This window comes from Zootoca vivipara, chromosome 2 (genome assembly GCF_963506605.1).
Source record: "Zootoca vivipara chromosome 2, rZooViv1.1, whole genome shotgun sequence".
Lineage (NCBI taxonomy): Eukaryota > Metazoa > Chordata > Lepidosauria > Squamata > Lacertidae > Zootoca > Zootoca vivipara.
In genome coordinates, this window is record NC_083277.1 from 28,317,719 (window position 1) to 28,336,415 (window position 18,697).

At 47.3% G+C, this 18,697-nt stretch overlaps 1 protein-coding gene across 3 annotated transcripts in view; it reads left to right on the forward strand.

Moving 5' to 3' along the window:
• The first annotated feature begins 10,976 nt into the window (after window positions 1-10,976).
• MITF (melanocyte inducing transcription factor) overlaps window positions 10,977-18,697 on the forward strand; it is a 152,634-nt gene continuing 144,913 nt past the window's right edge. The window contains exon 1 of one of the 3 annotated variants that reach the window (XM_035106665.2): window positions 10,977-11,316. In XM_035106665.2, the coding sequence (XP_034962556.1) occupies window positions 11,213-11,316 (104 nt within the window). In that variant the 5' untranslated portion in view covers window positions 10,977-11,212. The remainder of the gene's footprint in view (window positions 11,317-18,697) is intronic. The other 2 variants (XM_035106663.2, XM_035106664.2) reach the window with 2 other exon arrangements.

Here is an 18,697-nt window from a genome sequence, read left to right on the forward strand (position 1 = left end):
CAGTTGCAGAAGGTGTCTGACAGGCAGCAGCAGTCAATATGTGACAATAGGAATACATTCAGAGAAGTGGAAGATAAAGAAAGCCACAAACACTGAAATGTTTACTCAGGCGAATCTCCGAATCATTTGCTACTGTATATGTGAACTCGCATAGAATGGAACAGGTCTCAGAATTTAAGATCCACTTTCCATTTATGTAAGTGGAAAGTTGCACAGAAATCCAAACCCCGTCACACTGATTGCAAAAAAGGGAAACTTCTCAGAAATAAGGGAATTAATTAAAATGGAAATAGTCAAGAGAAGTAAATGTCATTTGGAAGTTTTTTTTTAAGACTGATTATTTCACAGATGAGGAAAGGTGCAACAGTGGGTCCTGCTTTCAGAGTTCCCAGAAACTTCTGGTTAGTCTTTATGTGAAAACGAGATGCTAGATTAGATGGACCTTTGATCTAACCCAGCAAGAAATATATGCTCCTGTGGAGGAAAACATCTATAACCTCTTACCTTAATAAAGGAAAGACAAATTGATTTGATTCTATACTTCCAAAAGTTACGAGCAATTCAGTGTACAGAGAATCAGAGTGTACCAAGTGGTTAGGGGGTGGTCAACATGGATATATTAAGAACAAGCTGCACTCTTAATTTCCTTATTGGATAGAATTACCAGTTAAGTGTGTGCTTGTGTGTATGCGTGTGTGCGTGTGCGAAATCACTATTAGAGGAATGCACCAGCTTTGTGTGTACCCTGAATAATGAGGTGAATGAGATGATTCAGGACAGTCTTCACATTACCGATTGCACTATTAACAAGGAGAGCCAGTTAGGATTTTCGAACCAAGACTTGGGAGACCAGGGTTCGAATCCCCACTCAGCCATGAGGTGACCTTGGGCCAGTCACTGCCCCTTGGCCTACCTTACCTCACAGGATTGTGGTGGGGAATAAATCAGGAGGGGGAGAACTATCTGTGTCACCTTGAGCACCTACGTCGGGCAAGGGAGAAGGTGGAATATAAAAGGAAGGAAGGAAGGAAGGAAGGAAGGAAGGAAGGAAGGAAGGAAGGAAGGAAGGAAGGAAGGAAGGAAGGAAGGATCAGGTTTTTCCATAAAGTTAAACACTTAGGGCTATTCTTCCTCCCCAACCCCATGTCCCCACCCTCCCTGAGAAATAAAACCCAAACTGAATGAGAAATGCTCAAAGCCTGAGATGGGACAGGGTGCAAAAAGAAGGGAGAAGGTGGAGAGGCTGAGATATTTCATTTTCACTGACAGGTCTAGCTTTTAATCACAGCAAACTATTTCCCCAGCGCACCCTGGTCAAAGAGGTTTGGGGAAAGGAGCTTGGACTACTGCAATGCGCTCTACGTGGGGCTACCTTTGAAGGTGACCCAGAAACTACAACTAATCCAGAATGCAGCAGCTAGACTGAGGACTGGCGAGACCAGTCTTGAAATACCTACATTGTCTCCCAGTACATTTCCGAGCACAATTCAAAGTCTTGGCACTGACCTTTAAAGCCCTAAACGGCCTCAGCCCAGTATACCTGAAGGAGTGTCTCCACCCCCATCGTTCAGCGTGGACACTGAGGTCCAGCTCTGAGGGTCTTATGGCAGTTCCCTCACTGCGAGAAGTGAAGTTACAGGGAACCAGGCAGAGGACCTTCTTGGTAGTGGCGCCCGCCCTGTGGAACTCCCTCCCACCAGATGTCAATGAAATAAACAACTATCTGACTTTTAGAAGACATCTGAAGGCAGCCCTTTTTAGGGAAGTTTTTAATGTTTGATGTTTTATTCTGTTTAATATTCTGTTGGGAGCCGCCCAGAGTGGCTGGGGAAAGCCAGCCAGATGGGAGGGTATAAATAATGAATTACTATTATTATTATTATTAACACTTGGGTGGCCATTCGCCTCAGAACTTTGGCTGTGAGAGCAGGGGTGACACAGAGTGGTTCTGAAACATATCAGGTTGCTTCCAAATACAGATACGGCTATAGATCTGCTTACAGATACAAGGTGAATTGTTATGGTTGGTGCACACCTCTAATGCACACTGAATATTTTTAAACACCGAGTCATACCATTGGACCAACTGGCCCTTCTCAGACCTGTTGCCTCCCCATGAGACATTTTGGATCCGTGTGGTCATGAACTGAAGCTGGAATCTCCTGGCACACCACAGAGAGCATCCTAGCTAGTGAACTCATTCTCCACGTGTAGGTCCTTATGCAACCAAAATAGTGCCACCCACACGCAAGAGGAAGGTATCAGCAAGCCTGGGGAAACCCAAAGGTTTGCAGAGAAGTACAACAGTTGTGGGAAGGTGGTGAACTTAAGTGTGGGGTGGGGAGGGATGACTCCAAAGTACGTAGCTCAATAAAGATTTAGCATGATCAGCAGGCATGGAATGTTGACTGAAAGGGGGCGGAATGGAGTTTTGCGGCTGGCTGGAACACGGACCACGAATACCCCACAGTGCAAGCTTTTCTTACTGCTGAGCTCTGGTGATCATTCGCCAGAGCAAAAGGCTTTTCCTTGCAGTTGAATACATATGGATTTTAATACATAGTTGAATGCCACCCCAATCTCTGAGCAGTGCAAGATTCCAGGGTTCATGTTTCCTTCTGGAATGAGGCACAGCGGAGACTGCAGTGTCTTTAGGAGATATGGTTTTATTTACACATGTATACAACCTGAGCCCTCCAAAGCACCTTGTTTCTCCCATAGCCACAGTTTTGTATTCCAGCAGAGATCCAGCATGGCTCTCTCCCTTCCCCCTCCCTCCCTCTCTCTCTCTGCTTGCTGCTTGGCTTCAAAGCCCCCCAAATTCTACTTCAAACTCTGGCTTTGTCTGTTGAGGGAGGTCCCCCCACCCATTTGCCATCTCCCACTGAACCCCTTAATCCTTTGTTCTCTTAATGGACCATCACCCAGGCAATCACCCCAACACAGGAAGGTAGCCTAGCTTATATTTCAACACTTGCTGGGTCCAGGGGTTAGAAGGAGCTCAACTTATACCCACCCCAAAACTCATAACACTATTAAGATTTCATGAGGGTTCCCCACCATTTGACCCCATCCCATGTGACATGTTCCTAAGCGACAGACAGTTTGTCTGCAACACAGAAATGGGAAGCCAAGGGCAGCATGACTGCCTCGTGCTTCTTCTTCTCCCACCTCGGCTTATCACGTGGGAAGTGGGGCTTTTTTACATGTAAATAACCCGTCCCCACTTCCCACGTTTAAGCGCAGAAGCAGGGAGAGAAGAAGTGCTGAGTCACTCTCCCTGTTCTTTTTGTACTCTCCTCTTCTGCATGAACATATGAGGATGTGGGAGGTACATGGGGGACACTCCCCCTTGATAAAAATGTTGGCTATCTTGTCCAAGACCAAATCAAATGTGTTCCTCCACCCTCAGTTTCTTATATTTCTTTCTTCCTGGCTGTAGAGCATTGCATCTGAATTATTCTCTCTCTCTCTCTCTCTCTCTCTCCCCACCCCCTCCATGCCAAATGTTAACTAATGAATGATTGCAATGTTTAAAACTGGAAAGAGAACACTCATGTTGTATAATCAAAGATGACGGGCCTTTTCGTTGATGTTATGCAATCTGTTCCACCTGTGTTGTGGCTCATTTGTTTGGGGGAACTCCATAACATCTTGCACAGCCAAACTTAGTAGGTGGCTGCTGTTCCCTTTTGGAGGAGTCATAATTTCATTACCAAGTTGTACAAGACACATTGTCAAAGGCGAAGCTCTGGAAGCAGAATGCTATGTCGTCATCATCTCATTATGTGCCTGTTAGCACTTTGGGCTGCAAGCTGTTAACTATTAAATCATCGCCATCATCATAATGCTATTACATAGAAGGGTGAGCGCAGCGTGGTTGTGCCGTTGCATCATAACATTGTAGCCGATGCCACGAAGCATACCTAAAATATGGTAGACATATCCTTTTCCTGATATACAAAACAGTAAAGTGATATGGTTTGCTGAGGCAACATTCGTGGACAATTCATATATATTCAAGTTATTCCAAATGTATTGCTGCACACACTCCAATCTCTGAGGGTTTGATATCATTGGGGCGAAAGTCACTGGAGACGGTGGTATCTTTAGAACATAGGGTTTTATTTATTTACACATGTATACAACCCAAGCATACAGGGCAGTCTCGAGCAGGTCGGGTGCCCTGGCGCTGAGGGGCGGAGATCGCTCTGGCGCCCCCGCCCTCGCAGGGCGCAGCATGGTTTCCACACAGCTTTGCCGCGCAGCGCTCCGCCTACCAGCCCAGCGCCCTGGCACATTGCGCCACCGGGGCTCTACCTAGAGCCGGCCCTGCAAGCATAAGATGGAAGGACTCACAGCATTCACACCCCAACAGACCTTGCTTCCTCATTAGGTTTCTTTGGATTCAGCACAATGAACGAGTCAAGCCTCTGTGTCTTCTCACCTCCAGAGCTAGACAAAGGCTAGCTCCTGGCCTACAAGATGAGTTGGCCTCCAGCCAGATGAAAGTGCCTCACTAGGCAGTTGTTCCTATGGCAACACATCTGTACTTGACCAAGTCTTTAGCTATGTAAATGGATGCCTAACAGACCCATTTTGAATTATGGTGCTGGAGGAGACTCTTGAGAGTCCCATGGATGGCAAGAAGATCAAACCTATCCATTCTTAAGGAAATCAGCCCTGAGTGCTCACTGGAAGGACAGATCCTGAAGCTGAGGCTTCAATACTTTGGCCACCTCATGAGAATAATAATAATAATATTAATAATAATAATAATAATAATAATAATAATAATAATAATATTTTATTTATACCCCACCCTCCCCAGCCAAAGCCGGGATCAGAGCGGCTAACACCAGATATAAAACTAAAACACAGCTCAACAACAAGACTACATAGATCAAAATTAAATTAAAAATTAAAATGCAGCCTCATATAAAAGGGAAAAAGAAAGGGAAAATGGGGGAGGGAATCAGCTTGGCTCCAGGCCAAATGCCAGGCGAAACAACTCTGTCTTACAGGCCCTGCAGAAAGAAATCAGGTCCCGCAGGGCCCTGGTTTCAGGGGACAGAGTGTTCCACCAGGTTGGGGGCAGTGTTGAGAAGGCCCTGGTTCTAGTAGATGCTAATCTGATTTCCTTCGGGCCCGTGACCTCTAAGGTATTACTGTTTATGGACCTTAAGGTCCTCCGTGGGGCATACCAGGAGAGACGGTCCCTTAAGTACGAGGGTCCTAGGCCAAGAAGAGAAGACTCCCTAGAAAAGACCTTGATGCTGGGAGGAGAAGGGGACGACAGAGGATGAGATGGTTGGACAGTGTTCTCGAAGCTACGAACATGAGTTTGACCAAACTGCGGGAGGCAGTGGAAGACAGGAGTGCCTGGCGTGCTCTGGTCCATGGGGTCACGAAGAGTCGGACACGACTAAACGACTAAACAACAAAACAGACCCATTAGCAAAGAGACTTACTTGCCTACTTCAATAGTCTCCAACTACAAACTTACTGATAGAAATCACAGGCTTGATTGGGACCCAAAGACATTATCCATACCACCCCCCCAATCTTATAACTATTGATTTCTCAGCTATACAGAGCTGCCACTATCCAGTAATCCTCAAGGGTGGCAGCTATTATTTATTTTGACATTTTATGGAGTAACATGGTGTTACAGAACTGGGGGGGGGGGAAATGTCCCCCTAAACACTAAAATTAATAAATGCTAGGATTTTAGGTTATTTGTGATATGAAGGGAGAATATAAGCTGCAAAGGAATTCCCGGGTAGCCTGGTCAAACTAGGGCTGCTAAGAGAGCCATTGTGGATCGTTAACAGGATAATAATGGAACTTCTTGCCCTAGGACTGGTGATTTGGAATGTTGCCAGGAGTTGCCAGAAAGAGGTGTACAAGACACCATCCAACCGTTTTAGGGACTCCACTCCTAATTTTTGTAGGTTTTACTCCTTAGCCCTTTCTTCTCCCAAAGATATCCCGGAAGGCAGCGGAGACTGAGGATCAGAGTTTTCCTTCTCCTAGATGGGCTACCTTCCCAGGTTGACGAGCCCCATCTGCCCCTCAATTCCCTCTACAGCAAGTGCAGAAACCACTTAATTCACCATTGGACCCACTATTGGTCTCATCTACATGCTGGGGAAATCCCCAACTCACCGAGCGTTTGAGTCCCACTGGCTACCAGTTAGTTCAAGCGGCTTCCTGGGGCAGGGCTGCTGTCACATGCTGACAGGTTTTCAGAGGCACAGGTGAGAGCTGAATGCAAGGGGTGTGGCTTGAGAGCAGTACATGTGAAAAGGATCTAGGAGTCCTGGTAGACCACAAACTTGACATGAGTCAACAGTTCTGGTTACAGGTAGGTAGCCGTGTTGGTCTGGATCGAAGTAAAATAAAAAAATTCCTTCAGTAGCACCTTAAAGACCAACTAAGTTTTTATTTTGGTATGAGCTTTCGTGTGCATGCACACTTCTTCAGATCTGAAGAAGATCTGAAGGTGCTACTGAAGGAATTTTTTTATGAGTCAACAGTGTGATGCAGCAGCTAAAAAAGCCAATGCAATTCTGGGCTGCATCAATAGGAGCATAGCATCTAGATCAAGGGAAGTAATAGTACCACTGTATTCTGCTCTGGTCAGACCTCACCTGGAGTACTGTGTCCAGTTCTGGGCACCACAGTTCAAGAAGGATACTGACAAGCTGGAACGTGTCCAGAAGAGGGCAACCAAAAGGGTCAAAGGCCTGGAAACAATGCCTTATGAGGAATGGCTTAGGGAGCAGTAAAATGGTCAAAGGTATGTTTAGCCTGGAGAAGAGAAGGTTAAGGTGATATGATAGCCATGTTCAAATATATAAAAGGATGTCACATAGAGGAGGGAGAAAGGTTGTTTTCTGCTGCTCCAGAGAAGCGGACACGGAGCAATGGATTCAAACTCCAAGAAAGAAGCTTCCACCTAAACATTAGGAAGAACTTCCTGACAGTAAGAGCTGTTCGACAGTGGAATTTGCTGCCAAGGAGTGTGGTGAAGTCTCCTTCTTTGGAGGTCTTTAAGCAGAGGCTTGACAGACATATGTCAAGAATGCTTTGATGGTGTTTCCTGCTTGGCAGGGGGTTGGACTGGATGGCCCTTGTGGTCTCTTCCAACTCTATGATTCTATGAAATGTGGACAAGCTACCCCAGAAGAAGCACGATGTGTCCCCCCTCCAGAGGTACTACCCTACCCTAGCACCCCATACACCCCAGGTTTTGCAGCAATATCATCAAATATGCTCTTTATCTTTTGAACTATTTACATAGATGTAAATAGTTGGGGACACCACCATGAACATGGTTTAACCTGTTATGTTCTGTATTTCCTAGATTTCCTGCGTCCCCAGCCATTGCAACCGAAAGTCTGCTGTTATCTGCATGCATAGCTGCACCCCAGATTTTGTTTCTGGGCACAATAGAAGTGAGTAAGAATACTGGCATCTGGTTTTTTTATGCCTATTACACTCTTTATTATATCGAAGAACACAACAGTGGTGCAGAGCAAGTTGTTCGTTTTTCCCATTTTACAGTGGGCAGGGAGGGGCGAGGAGGAATTGAGACAGCACTGATGTGATTGGCCCCAAACCATGCAGCATTTAAAGAGCCAGTACACTGCTCCCACCCTACTCACCAGACCACACCTGCCCGATAAGGAAACTGTCTAAAATCAAACATTTGCACATGTCATATCCAAATATAAATTATCCCAGTGCAGGATATATTACATCATCTACTTTGTATTCAAAATAAGATTAGTCACTTTGGAGAGACACGGCCACATCACTAAAAAAGTTGTCCCTTGATGAAAACCAGGGGTGTTAAAAGAAAGAGAACTCTTCCCGAAATAAGCGGTTCCTTGAAAATGTTTGTAGAATATCTGAAGCATCATTGTAAACAGGTCAAAACATTAGCAGGGTTAGAGTAAAGTCAGCAGTATAAATTAACCAGAGATACGATATTTAAAAAATATGGAGTAATTAGAATTTGCAGAAGTAATAGATAATTAAAATGAACCATGGAAGGGGGAAGGGAAGTCAATGTATGGGTGCAATGGTTAATGTATGAATTTGAAAAGTAATTGAGAATTAAAAAGAAGTCGTTCCTCCCCCCATTGAATCATGACCTGCCTGGCTCTGTAACACATACCTCTCCAGAAGTCTGCTGCATAAAGTAGTGGTTTTTAAGTCTCAAAAGCACGTGGAAACCACTTCCTGTCATCTACTTATTCTGTCCCCTTACTCATTCCATATGTGTGTTGGATGCCTGTGACCCCATTTAGATACTCTGTGCTGTCTCAGTCTGTAGGATCAGCTTGCTTGGTATCATCTGTTCTGACTGGCAGCAGCTCTCCGGGGTCCTTGGTAGATGTCCTTCCCAGCCCTGATACCTGGGATCCTTTTGTAACTGGACATGCAGGCTATGGAATAATAGAATTGTAAAGTTGGAAGGGACCCTGAAGGTCATCCAGTTCAACCCCCCGCAAATGCAGGAATCTCAGCTAAAGCATCCATGACCAACCTCTGCCTCCAAACCTGCAATGTAATGTTAAAATATGTTAAACTGGAAGCTTTGTCCCTGCAAGGACACATGTGCACTGAGCTGGGTAGTTGGGAGTGCTTGTATGAGATGAAAAGGGGTTTTAAAAAGCTGTTTTGGGAGCAAGGATTTGAAAGAGGAATCAATATTTGACTGAATGGTTTTCTCTCTTAGGGTCCCCCCCACCCCACCCCGCTAATGTTCTGTTGTACTTCTGCAAACCTTGAGGCTTCCCCAGTCCTCCCTGTTTTGGGTGGATGGTGCCATTTTGGCTGCATAAGCAATGGCAATCACCTCTGGGGATCAGAAATTAGAGGGAGTAACTGCCAGTTTCTAGAACATGCACTACGGATCGTTTAACAGTCAGAGCAGGTGCATTTTTTGGATCACATTCCAGGTGCTTAGAAGGATCAATATGTTGTTGTTTAGTCGTTTAGTCGTGTCCGACTCTTCGTGACCCCATGGACCATAGCACGCCAGGCACTCCTGTCTTGCACTGCCTCCTGCAATTTGGTCAAACTCATGTTCGTAGCTTTGAGAACACTGTCCAACCATCTCGTCCTCTGTCGTCCCCTTCTCCTTGTGCCCTCAATCTTTCCCAACATCAGGGTCTTTTCCAGGGAGTCTTCTCTTCTCATGAGGTGGCCAAAGTATTGGATCAATATAGAATCCTACTTATCAAGAGAAAGCTTATCAAATAATGATGTGCATATAAACACTGTGTAGTGATACGGATGATTTTACCCTATTTCCACACATGGTCAGAAATCTGAAGAAGTGGAAGTGTGCTAAATTTTCCCTTGCCAGGAGGATCTAAACAAGTGGTTTGTTGAGCAAGAGGTGAAGTGCAAATTGTAGTTAGTTACTGTGATATGTGGTCATTCATATTTACCCAAAGAAGGATTAAAAGGGTGGTTTTGTTTATGCCTGAATAGGAGCATTCTGATCCTTGTTTGATTGTTAAATAGTTCATGATGATTATTCTGGATTAATCCAAAGTAAAAAAGAAGGAGTGAGCTTGTGATCTTTTAAATACTGTATGTCGACACACTGATCTATTTTCAGCAAGCAGGATTTAAGCTTCAAGCTATGCCAAATCTTTTCAGGAAAAAAAATCACCTGCAGCCTTTAGCCTGAGTTCACACTGCTGGAACTAGATAGCCATAAAAGATGGGGCAGAGGGGGGGGGGGAGAGAACCACTTTGAGATTCCTTAGGGTAGTGATAAAGCGGGATATCAAATCCAAACTCTTCTTCTACAGGACAAAATTTACAGGCAGGCTTGGCCTGGATTGCAAGCCCATTACCATGGGGTTGAAAAATTCAGGCTAACATGCTAGTTGTTGTTGTTGTTTAGTCGTTTAGTCGTGTCCGACTCTTTGTGACCCCATGGACCATAGCACGCATAACATGCTAGACATGGAACTAAATGACAGCAATCAATCCTCCAGTATTTCAAAACAGGCCTTTTGTAGCATGGTTGGGGAGGTGGTTACAAGTTTGCATTGGACTCCGTGCTTGGGCACTGAATAGCCTTTCTATTCCTAGGCTGGCCAACTTGCTGGGAAATGCATCTGGCCAGAGGACAGAAGCCCCGTTGAGCTCATGAAGCACCATTATTCAGTGTGTTCATGGATGCACTTGCGACAAAATAATACCCAAAAACGTTTCAGGATGGAGAGCTTTCCCACCCCCACCCCCCGTACGGCAGGTCTAAATGCGAACGAACCAGGGCTTTACCACGCCCCCTTTGCTGAGCAACCAACTTTCAGTGCGAACTACGCGATCAAAGCGCAGAGCAAGTGTTCACATCGCCATGTGGGAACGCTGCCAGGCAACCAGAAGTGTTTCCAGAGTGCAGACAGGCTTATTGAGCATGACTCCTTTATGAGCATGACTCCTGCTTGGCACACCTCACGAAAGCGAAGGTGCCTCCGAGCATTGTTATTGTTATTATTATTATTACCTGAGTTTATATACCGCCCTATACCCGGAGGTCGCAGGGCATGTTCAGAGCGCCTTGGCCTTGCCGGTGTGTGAACATGGACCAGCAGCCCGTAGTTTGTGGCGAATGCGAGGGCACGTCTGAGCACGTGCAGAGTGCAAGCACCTCGCGCCCTGCGAACGACGACCGCCGCCGCCAGCCTTGTTCGTGGGAACAAGGCCCGATACCCCGGCGGGCCTGAGCCCCGGCGCCTCCCGCGACCGAAGCGGGGCGCTGCCGCTGCCGCCGCCGCCGCCGTACCCTTGGCGAGCGGCTTTCTGCTGACATTGACAGGGTGCGCGCCGGTGCCTCTCCGCGCCCCGCCCTCCCGGGCCTTGCGTCACGGCCGCTCGGCCTTATGGAAGTCGTAGTGGGGCGGGCGATAGGGCTTGGTAGGCAGCGCCCCCGCGAAGAACTACAAATCCCAGGCGGCGCCGGGAGGAAGGTGTGCGCAGAGCTGTGCTGTGGGCAGAGCAGAGCAGAGCCCAGCCGAGTCCATCCAAGCCGGGAGTGTTGGGGCTGGAGAGCTGCTGGCTCTGAGAGCCGCGGGGCGCATAGACGGAGTGCAGGGCGCAGGCTGCGCTGCTCGGGACGGGCGCGGCTCGCCTCCCCCGCCTCTCCGTCCCTTCTTCGCTCCCTCGCCTTCCCGGAGACATGCAGGCGGAGTCGGGGATCGTGCCGGACTTCGAGGTCGGCGAGGAGTTCCACGAGGAGCCCAAGACGTACTATGAGCTGAAGAGCCAGCCGCTGAAGAACAGGTGAGCCGCCCCCCCCCCCCCTGCGGTCCGGGACGCGATCCTCCGTCCGTCGCCACCCCCACCCTTTCCCTCCAACCGTATAGCCTACAGTATATAGTTATCTTCCTCTGCCCTTCTTCCCAGAGCAGGACCGTCCAGCCTCTTCTCCCCACCCCCTCCCTGCGCCACTCTGGACTAAATCTGGAAGGGCGACCTGGCCCTGCTTGTGTGAACTCGAGGACGCGGGTGCAGATGCGCAGCCCATCTCTAACCTTTCTGAAGGAATTGCGGGTGGGAGAGTGCTAAAGCAACCGGGCGCCTTTTCTTTTTACCGCCCTAAGCCCCTCCTTTCTCCTTTCTCCTTCTCTCTGCAAATTCCCCGTTCCTCCCAACTTTCCTCTCTCTTGCACCTCATTCTGCCCTTTCCCCATCTTTCCGAGGCCCCCCTCCCCTTACAACGCCGTGTGTCCCATACCACTCTCCCCACCCCGTCAAATAATCTCCTTTCGCTTCTCCCGGTCGAGGCGCTCTCGCCTTCTGCGCAGGACCTCCTGTCCCAGCTGTCATTCAAGCCTCTTGACCGAAGTGTTGTTGTTTGTTGTTGTTGTTTGCAAACCCGAGCCGTTGCCCGGTGTCAGGGAGCCCCCCTCCCTACGACCCCCTTCTCCTCTTCTGCCTCCGGGAAGAAAGAAGGAGAAACTTTCCCGCAGGACGACGACAACAACAACAACGCACACGCATGCTTCGCTCACTTGGCGGGTGGGGGAAATGACAGGTCGTCGTTTGCCCTCCGCCCCCTTTCCTGGCAGCGCTTGTGGAGAGTATCCCTCTCTGCCTCTGGCTCCACTTCTTTTGCTCCGACACCTCAGATCAGCTTGCATAGGCTCCCCCACCTCCCCTTTGGGTTGTCTTTTCTTTGCAAGGGGTGTGTGTGTGTAAGTAATGTGTGTGGGCTGGCACGGCTCTGCAGGGTGCCAAGGCGGAGGCGTCGGCGCACATTTCACTTAGGTGCGAGAAGCGTGCGTGGCAAAACAGACCGAGGGTGTCAGCAGCTCGTGAGCCCGCCTGCTTCCCCCCTCCCCACCCGCGTTGGGGCTATTTGCTGGTCTCTCTTTTGGAAGTGGGGTGGGGAGAGAAGAGGAGGAGGAGAAAAGAGGGGAATGTTACAGAAGAAATATATACCCAGCAACTATGTGCCTGCTGTTTACTCCTGTGCTGCTGAATCAGGCTGTTTGTAAAAGTTTTTTTTGTTGCTAAATACATTGAAATGAAACATCTTTTTACAGATTGAAGCTATATAAAGGCAGCCATTTAGCGAGTGGTTCCTGCCATAATAGCAGTTTTGTTTAGTGTGTGTTACTGTTTGGGCGAGGGAGGAGGGGCCAAGCCCTGTGGCTGGTATTATGTAAAGGGTATTGTTAGACCTTCTCACCAGAGGCATTATCTGGCCTTGACTAGGAGTTACAGACTTCCACTAATAGTTAGATGGGTATGAAGCAAAGCAGAGTGGAGAAGGAACGGCTCAACTCCCCACCCCCACCCCTTTTCCTTGTACTGAATGTCTCGGATTGGCTGATTCGGGCAGATTTTTGAATTGGAACGATTTTCTATATTGTTGAATTGTGAGCTTTCCATCCAGGAGTGGACATGTAAATAAACACTGTGGGGTGGTTTTTTTTGGGGGGGGGGGGTTAAGGCAAGTTTCTGGAATGTTTCAGATGGATGGGCCAGATTGTATTATATGAGGATAATGAGCTAGAGCCATGAAACTAAATAGTGCTCTTTACATTCTTCCAAAGTATGCATTACACCGACTATTACATTTGTGCTCCGTGTAAATGTTGCTAACTCACGGCAGATTGAAAACTAGAAGCTCATGCACTTGCATTATAGGTAGATTCAAGTGCAAGTACTGTAAATATAAAGTCAAGAGTTTTAAAAACTCTCTTAGGATTGCTGCAAAGCGGAAATAAAAAGGGGCTGGTTGGTCAGCTTCTCTTTTTGTGCAGGTCCACAATATAACAGACCTTATATCTGGTCCATATTTAGATTTTCTACAGTTGCTGCTCCTATTCCTGTTACTCTGGTGTGGATGGAGGAATGTTTGTGGAACTGTTTTGTTTGGCATGATGGAGAGGAGCAACTTTCTATGGCATGGCTACATTCCGTACTGTGCCTGGGGGTATTAGAGGAAGGCCAGGCCAAGCTATGTTACTGGGGAGGGGGCAAACTTTTCCAGCTCAAGGGCGGCATTCCCTCCTGTGCAATCATGGGTACAGGGTACATTCCAGTGGCGGGTACAAAAGTGGTGTGACTTCTATCTCTGTACTGTTACACAAAAGCCACAGGTTTCTATACACACACGTTCTATCCAGGTAAGCAAGAGGTATTATCGTACTTACAAGGCACATTCTAGTCAGGCAAAGCATTCAAGGAAGGCATGCCCAGTTGGTAGTTTGAGTCCCATGTTGGGCAAAATATTCCTGCATTGTGTGTGTGGGGTTGGACTAGATGACCCTCGTGGTGCCTTCCAACTCTACAATTCTATAATTCTATGTCAGGCATATTCAAAGTCCGTTTCAGGGGCCTAATCCGGCCCACCGGTTGATTCAATCCGGCCCCCATGGTAGTATATGTCCTGGGGTAAAATCCTAAAAAAAGCTCACCAACTTCAATCCTAAAAAAAGCTCACAACAACTTTGGTTGGCCCTCATGCATGCTCACTTCATCAAATCTGGCCCTCTTTGAAAAAAGTTTTGGGCACCCTCTCTTTCCGATGTGTCACCACCTCTCCTTTCCCCACCCTTTTGATCCCGATTTGCATTGGGAAGTTTAAATCTGTTTGGTGCTATATGCGCGGATCAGGCCTATCTATGGCTTTCAAGTTTGGCTGTTTTGTTATCTCCCATCTCCCCTCCCTGTGCGTTTTACACCTGGCAATGTCAGTGTGGGTTTCAGAGTGGGTTCGAAGGGTAGCGTTAAGCCCCAGGGCATTACTTGGAGAGTGAAAGCAGTTTCCTCCAGACCAGTCTCCTGTAGCTATTGTGCCTAGAGGGATCTGGGACAGGAACTGCTCTGTGGACTTGCAGCCTAACCATCTTGGAGTTAACTTGGATAGGATTTCTGTGTAGATCTTGAATATGCAGGCCAGGAGGAGCCAGGAGAAGCGCTGTCAGCTACTCCACAACACTAAGCCAGACATGGACTATAACTCCCAGCAAGCCTAGCATGTGCAGCGTCTATGGCCAATGGTCGGGGTGATGTGAGTCAACACCTGAATGCCCTCTTGGCGGCTATCCCTGGCCTACCCTGACTGGCACAGCTCTTTGTGATTCTAGACAACAATATTTTCCAGCCTTACCTGGAGATGCTATGGATTGAATTTAGGACTTTTCGTGTGTGTACACAGAATGTGGTCTACTTCCGAACAACATTCCTTGAAGAAAGGTGGAACCTGTTTTTGTAATTGTGATCAATTTGCTGAAATTTAAATACATTATTATTATTACAGTGGTGCCTCACTAGACAAATGCCCTGTAAGATGCATTTTTCGCTTAACGAAGAGATTTTTCGAGCAGAGGTTGCCTCGCTAGATGAATTCATTTTGTGAAAAATTTGTCTAGCAAATCGCGGTTTCCCATAGGAATGCATTGAAATTCAATTAATGCGTTCCTATGGGCAAAAAAATATATTAAAAATTCAATGCATTCCTATGGGATTCGCTAGACGAATTTTTCGCAAAATGAATTGACTCACAGAACGAATTAAATTCGTCTAGCGAGGCACCACTGTACATTCATATACCACCTTTATCTGGGGCAACCCAGTAGATGGGCAGGGTACAAATATTATTATTATTATTATTATTATTATTATTATTTGAACCACCCTGAGACCAGCAGGTATAGGGCAGTATATGAATTCAATAAATAAATTCAATACATAAATAAACAAATATACATTTTATTTTTCAATTTAACAACAATAATTCTACATAAAACAATACATACAGACAGACATACATATGGCTTTTGACTTCCCTCCTCCCCTTCCCTGGTTTCTTGTAAAATCATTTTCAAAACTCATTGCCCCCTTAAATAAATTATTAAAACAAAGTATTGAAATAAGTGAAATTTACTACCTTCTCTACGAACATGCATGTAAGAGCGCTATGAAAGGAGGGGGGCTGCCCTTTCAATTGCTTCCTTAATTAAAAGCTGTAGATAGATCTGTCGTGTTCGTGCTGCGCCTGTTTCCCATGGCTTCCTGTTGGATTATCTTGGATAATTCCCCACATATCACTAAACTATGTGCCAAATATTAGGTCCTTTGTAACCAAGGTGCGCCAGAGTGTTACATACTGTGTAAAAAAGAAGATTGGGAATGCTTTTTCTTCAAACTAAAATACTTTGTAATACTCCTACAGTATCCCTGGTCTTCCTTTGAAGGAGAGCGATTCTCATGCTGGAGGTTTTTTCTTTGACTGTGTGGTCTGGGGGTTGAGGTGGGGGAGAGGGACAATGAGGAAAGGAGGGCTGATTATGAATTTCATCCAGGCCATTGACTGGGGGGGGGGGGGGCTACAATCGCTTGCTAATGTTGGGGACCTGTGATAAGAACTTAAGCTTCTTATTTTGTGAAACTTCCCTCTAAAGCCTGTAACTTCCTAAAGCAGGAATAGGGAATCTGTGGCCATGCGGATATCCTTGGAACTGTACTGCCCATCACCACCAGCCAGCATGGCCATTGGTCAGGGATGATGGGAGTTGTAGTCCTACATTTAGAGAGAGACAGTTCATCATCTGGAGGTGCCTATCACTGCCCAAAAGTCAACAAGAGAAATGTGATCTCAGCATGGCCGGCTCTAGGTAGACCCCCGGTGGCGCAGGGCACCACGGCGCCGGCCCGCCAGGAGGTTCGACGCGCAGCTGCGCCCGCCCGCCCACTGCGCTGGGAAACGGGGCGGGGCGCCGGAGGGATTCATCGCTCCACGGCGCCAGGGGCGCTTAAGACGGCCCTGGATTTCAGTATGACATATCCAAGTAATGAATAAGATGAGAACAGCAAAGCACTTTGTTTATTTAAAAAAAGTGCCATAGAAATTAATAATAATGATAAATATGGATCTTTTTTTTTTTGTCAGCAGTCTCTAAATCTGATCTGAAAGCAAGCCAAGTCACTATGTTGTTTTTGTAATTACTAACTCTTTTGAAGTATTGCTGTTTCTGGGAGTACATTTTCAATTAAAAATTGGGTACCTGGGTTACACGAAACTCTTTGAGACAGCAATCTGCTCTCTTAACATTCTGAAAAGAGCCACACACACACACACACACTGATGCTGCTGTATAAATGGCAAATATTGCAGACTTGAATCAGGATAAATGCTGACTGACTTAATTTGGCAGTTGTTAAGTAGGCTCACTGTGGGAAACGAACAACTCGTCAGAGCTGTACTTTTCACCCACCCCTACCCCCATAATCTCAACTGCATTGGAAATTATTATGAAAACACTTTATGTATTCATTTTATTAATCAACAAATTTCTATAAAGTTTTTTCTTGGTGTTCAAAGCAGTTTACTTCAAAATAATAAAACACATCAGGACAAAATCAGTGCTGCAAACAACATCAATACAGCACATTGCTGTTTCCCATAAGAATCTGGTTTGCAAGAGACAGGGACCTGGGCTCGGTGAAACTCTGGTCTTCTCTTAATCTTTTTAGGATTCTAGTGAAGCATTGCAGGAGACTTTAAAGTTCCCTGTTTTCAGAACTAAGGGTGTGTCTCTCTTTATCTGAGCTATTCTCACAGTAGGACAGGAATGGAGAACCTGCTTGCTGGTCTCCAACTCACATCAGCCCCAGCCAACATGGCCAATGGCCAGGGGTTCTGCCCTTGCGCAGGTCAGCAGAATCAAATAGCTAATAGTTCCAGGGATGCAGCCACTGACACTTGTGCTTTGTTTGAGTATGAGAGCATCAGTTGATTTTCAACTGCCCACTCATACAGCCATGTTCGGGGCTGAAACCTGCATATTCAGTGTCAGTAACATTTAACAATGAGGAATATTTTTTGTTGTTGTTCAAGGTTTTTTCTTGCTAGAGTTTTGCCTATCTTTCCTTTTGCCTTTCAGAAGCTGCACTTGAACTATTGTTTACTGATGGCTTTATTCTGGGGATTGGAGTGCTTGTAAACATGACATAACTGAAGCGTAGCCAATGGCTAAAGGGGCTTAGCGGTGGGCCATCTTAGCCAGGCATGCTTCCATGGGGAGAGCATTCAAGAAACAGGAGGCCACCACTGAAAAGGACCATTCTTGTTTTGTACACAGCATCTGCATCTCCCTTGGTGAAGCCACACAAAGAAAGACCAGGGCCTCAAAGGATGAAAAGCAATGACCATGCTGGTCCTGAGCTTTATAAGGCTTTATAGCAGGGACGTAGCCAGGATCAAAATTAGGGGGGGCAAGGGGCGGGGCCAAGGCACGGGGGGAGGGGCCACAGTGGGGCAAGGAAAGCCATGGTCGTTCAGGGGTGAGGGGGCACCAGGATCAGGCTGAAATCGGGCTGCTCCGACCCCCTCCTCCCCCTCCGCGATCGGCAGGGGCGAGGGGGCGCCAGGATCAGCCCGAAATCGGGCTGTTCTGATCCCCTCCTCCCCCTCCGGATCGCCAGGGCGGGTGGAGGGAAAGCTGGCTTTCCCTCCACCCGCCCCACAGCCAGCAAGGGAGAAGGGAGACGTCCCTTCTAGCCAGCTGGCTGTGGTGCAGGTGGAGGGAAAGCCCCAGAGCCGCACAAAGCATTTGGCTGGCTTTCCCTCCACCCGCCCCACAGCCAGCCGGCTAGAAGGGACGTCTCCCTTCTCCCTGGCTGGCTGTAGCGCGGGTGGAGGGAAAGCCCCAGAGCCGCGCAAAGCTGGCTGGCTTTCCTTCCACCCGCCCCACAGCCAGCTGTCTCCCTTCTCCCTGGCTGGCTGTGGCGCGGGTGGAGGGAAAGCCAGCCAAATGCTTTGCGCGGCTCTGGGGCTTTCCCTCCACCCGCCCCACAGCCAGCCAGGGGGAAGGGAGGCGGCGGGCAGCTGGGCAGGCTGGCCACCAGTGGCCCTGCTTCTAGGGGGGCAACTGCCCCCTCCTGCCCCCCTGCCTATGCCCATGCTTTATAGGTCAATTTAATTAGTTGGTTTTTGTCATACTCTTTACTCCCCTGTTCCCCAGTAGCCAGAATTACAGTTTTCTATTGCTTTCAGCATGATATATTATTGCTGTCTTCAGCATGGGCATACCCATCTATTGATAGTGCAAAGTGTTGCAGGGCTTCTGCAAAAATCTAAAGTACCTCAGCCAGTGTAACACAGAAGAGGATTACATCTTAATATATTTAACTCATTTATCAATACTAA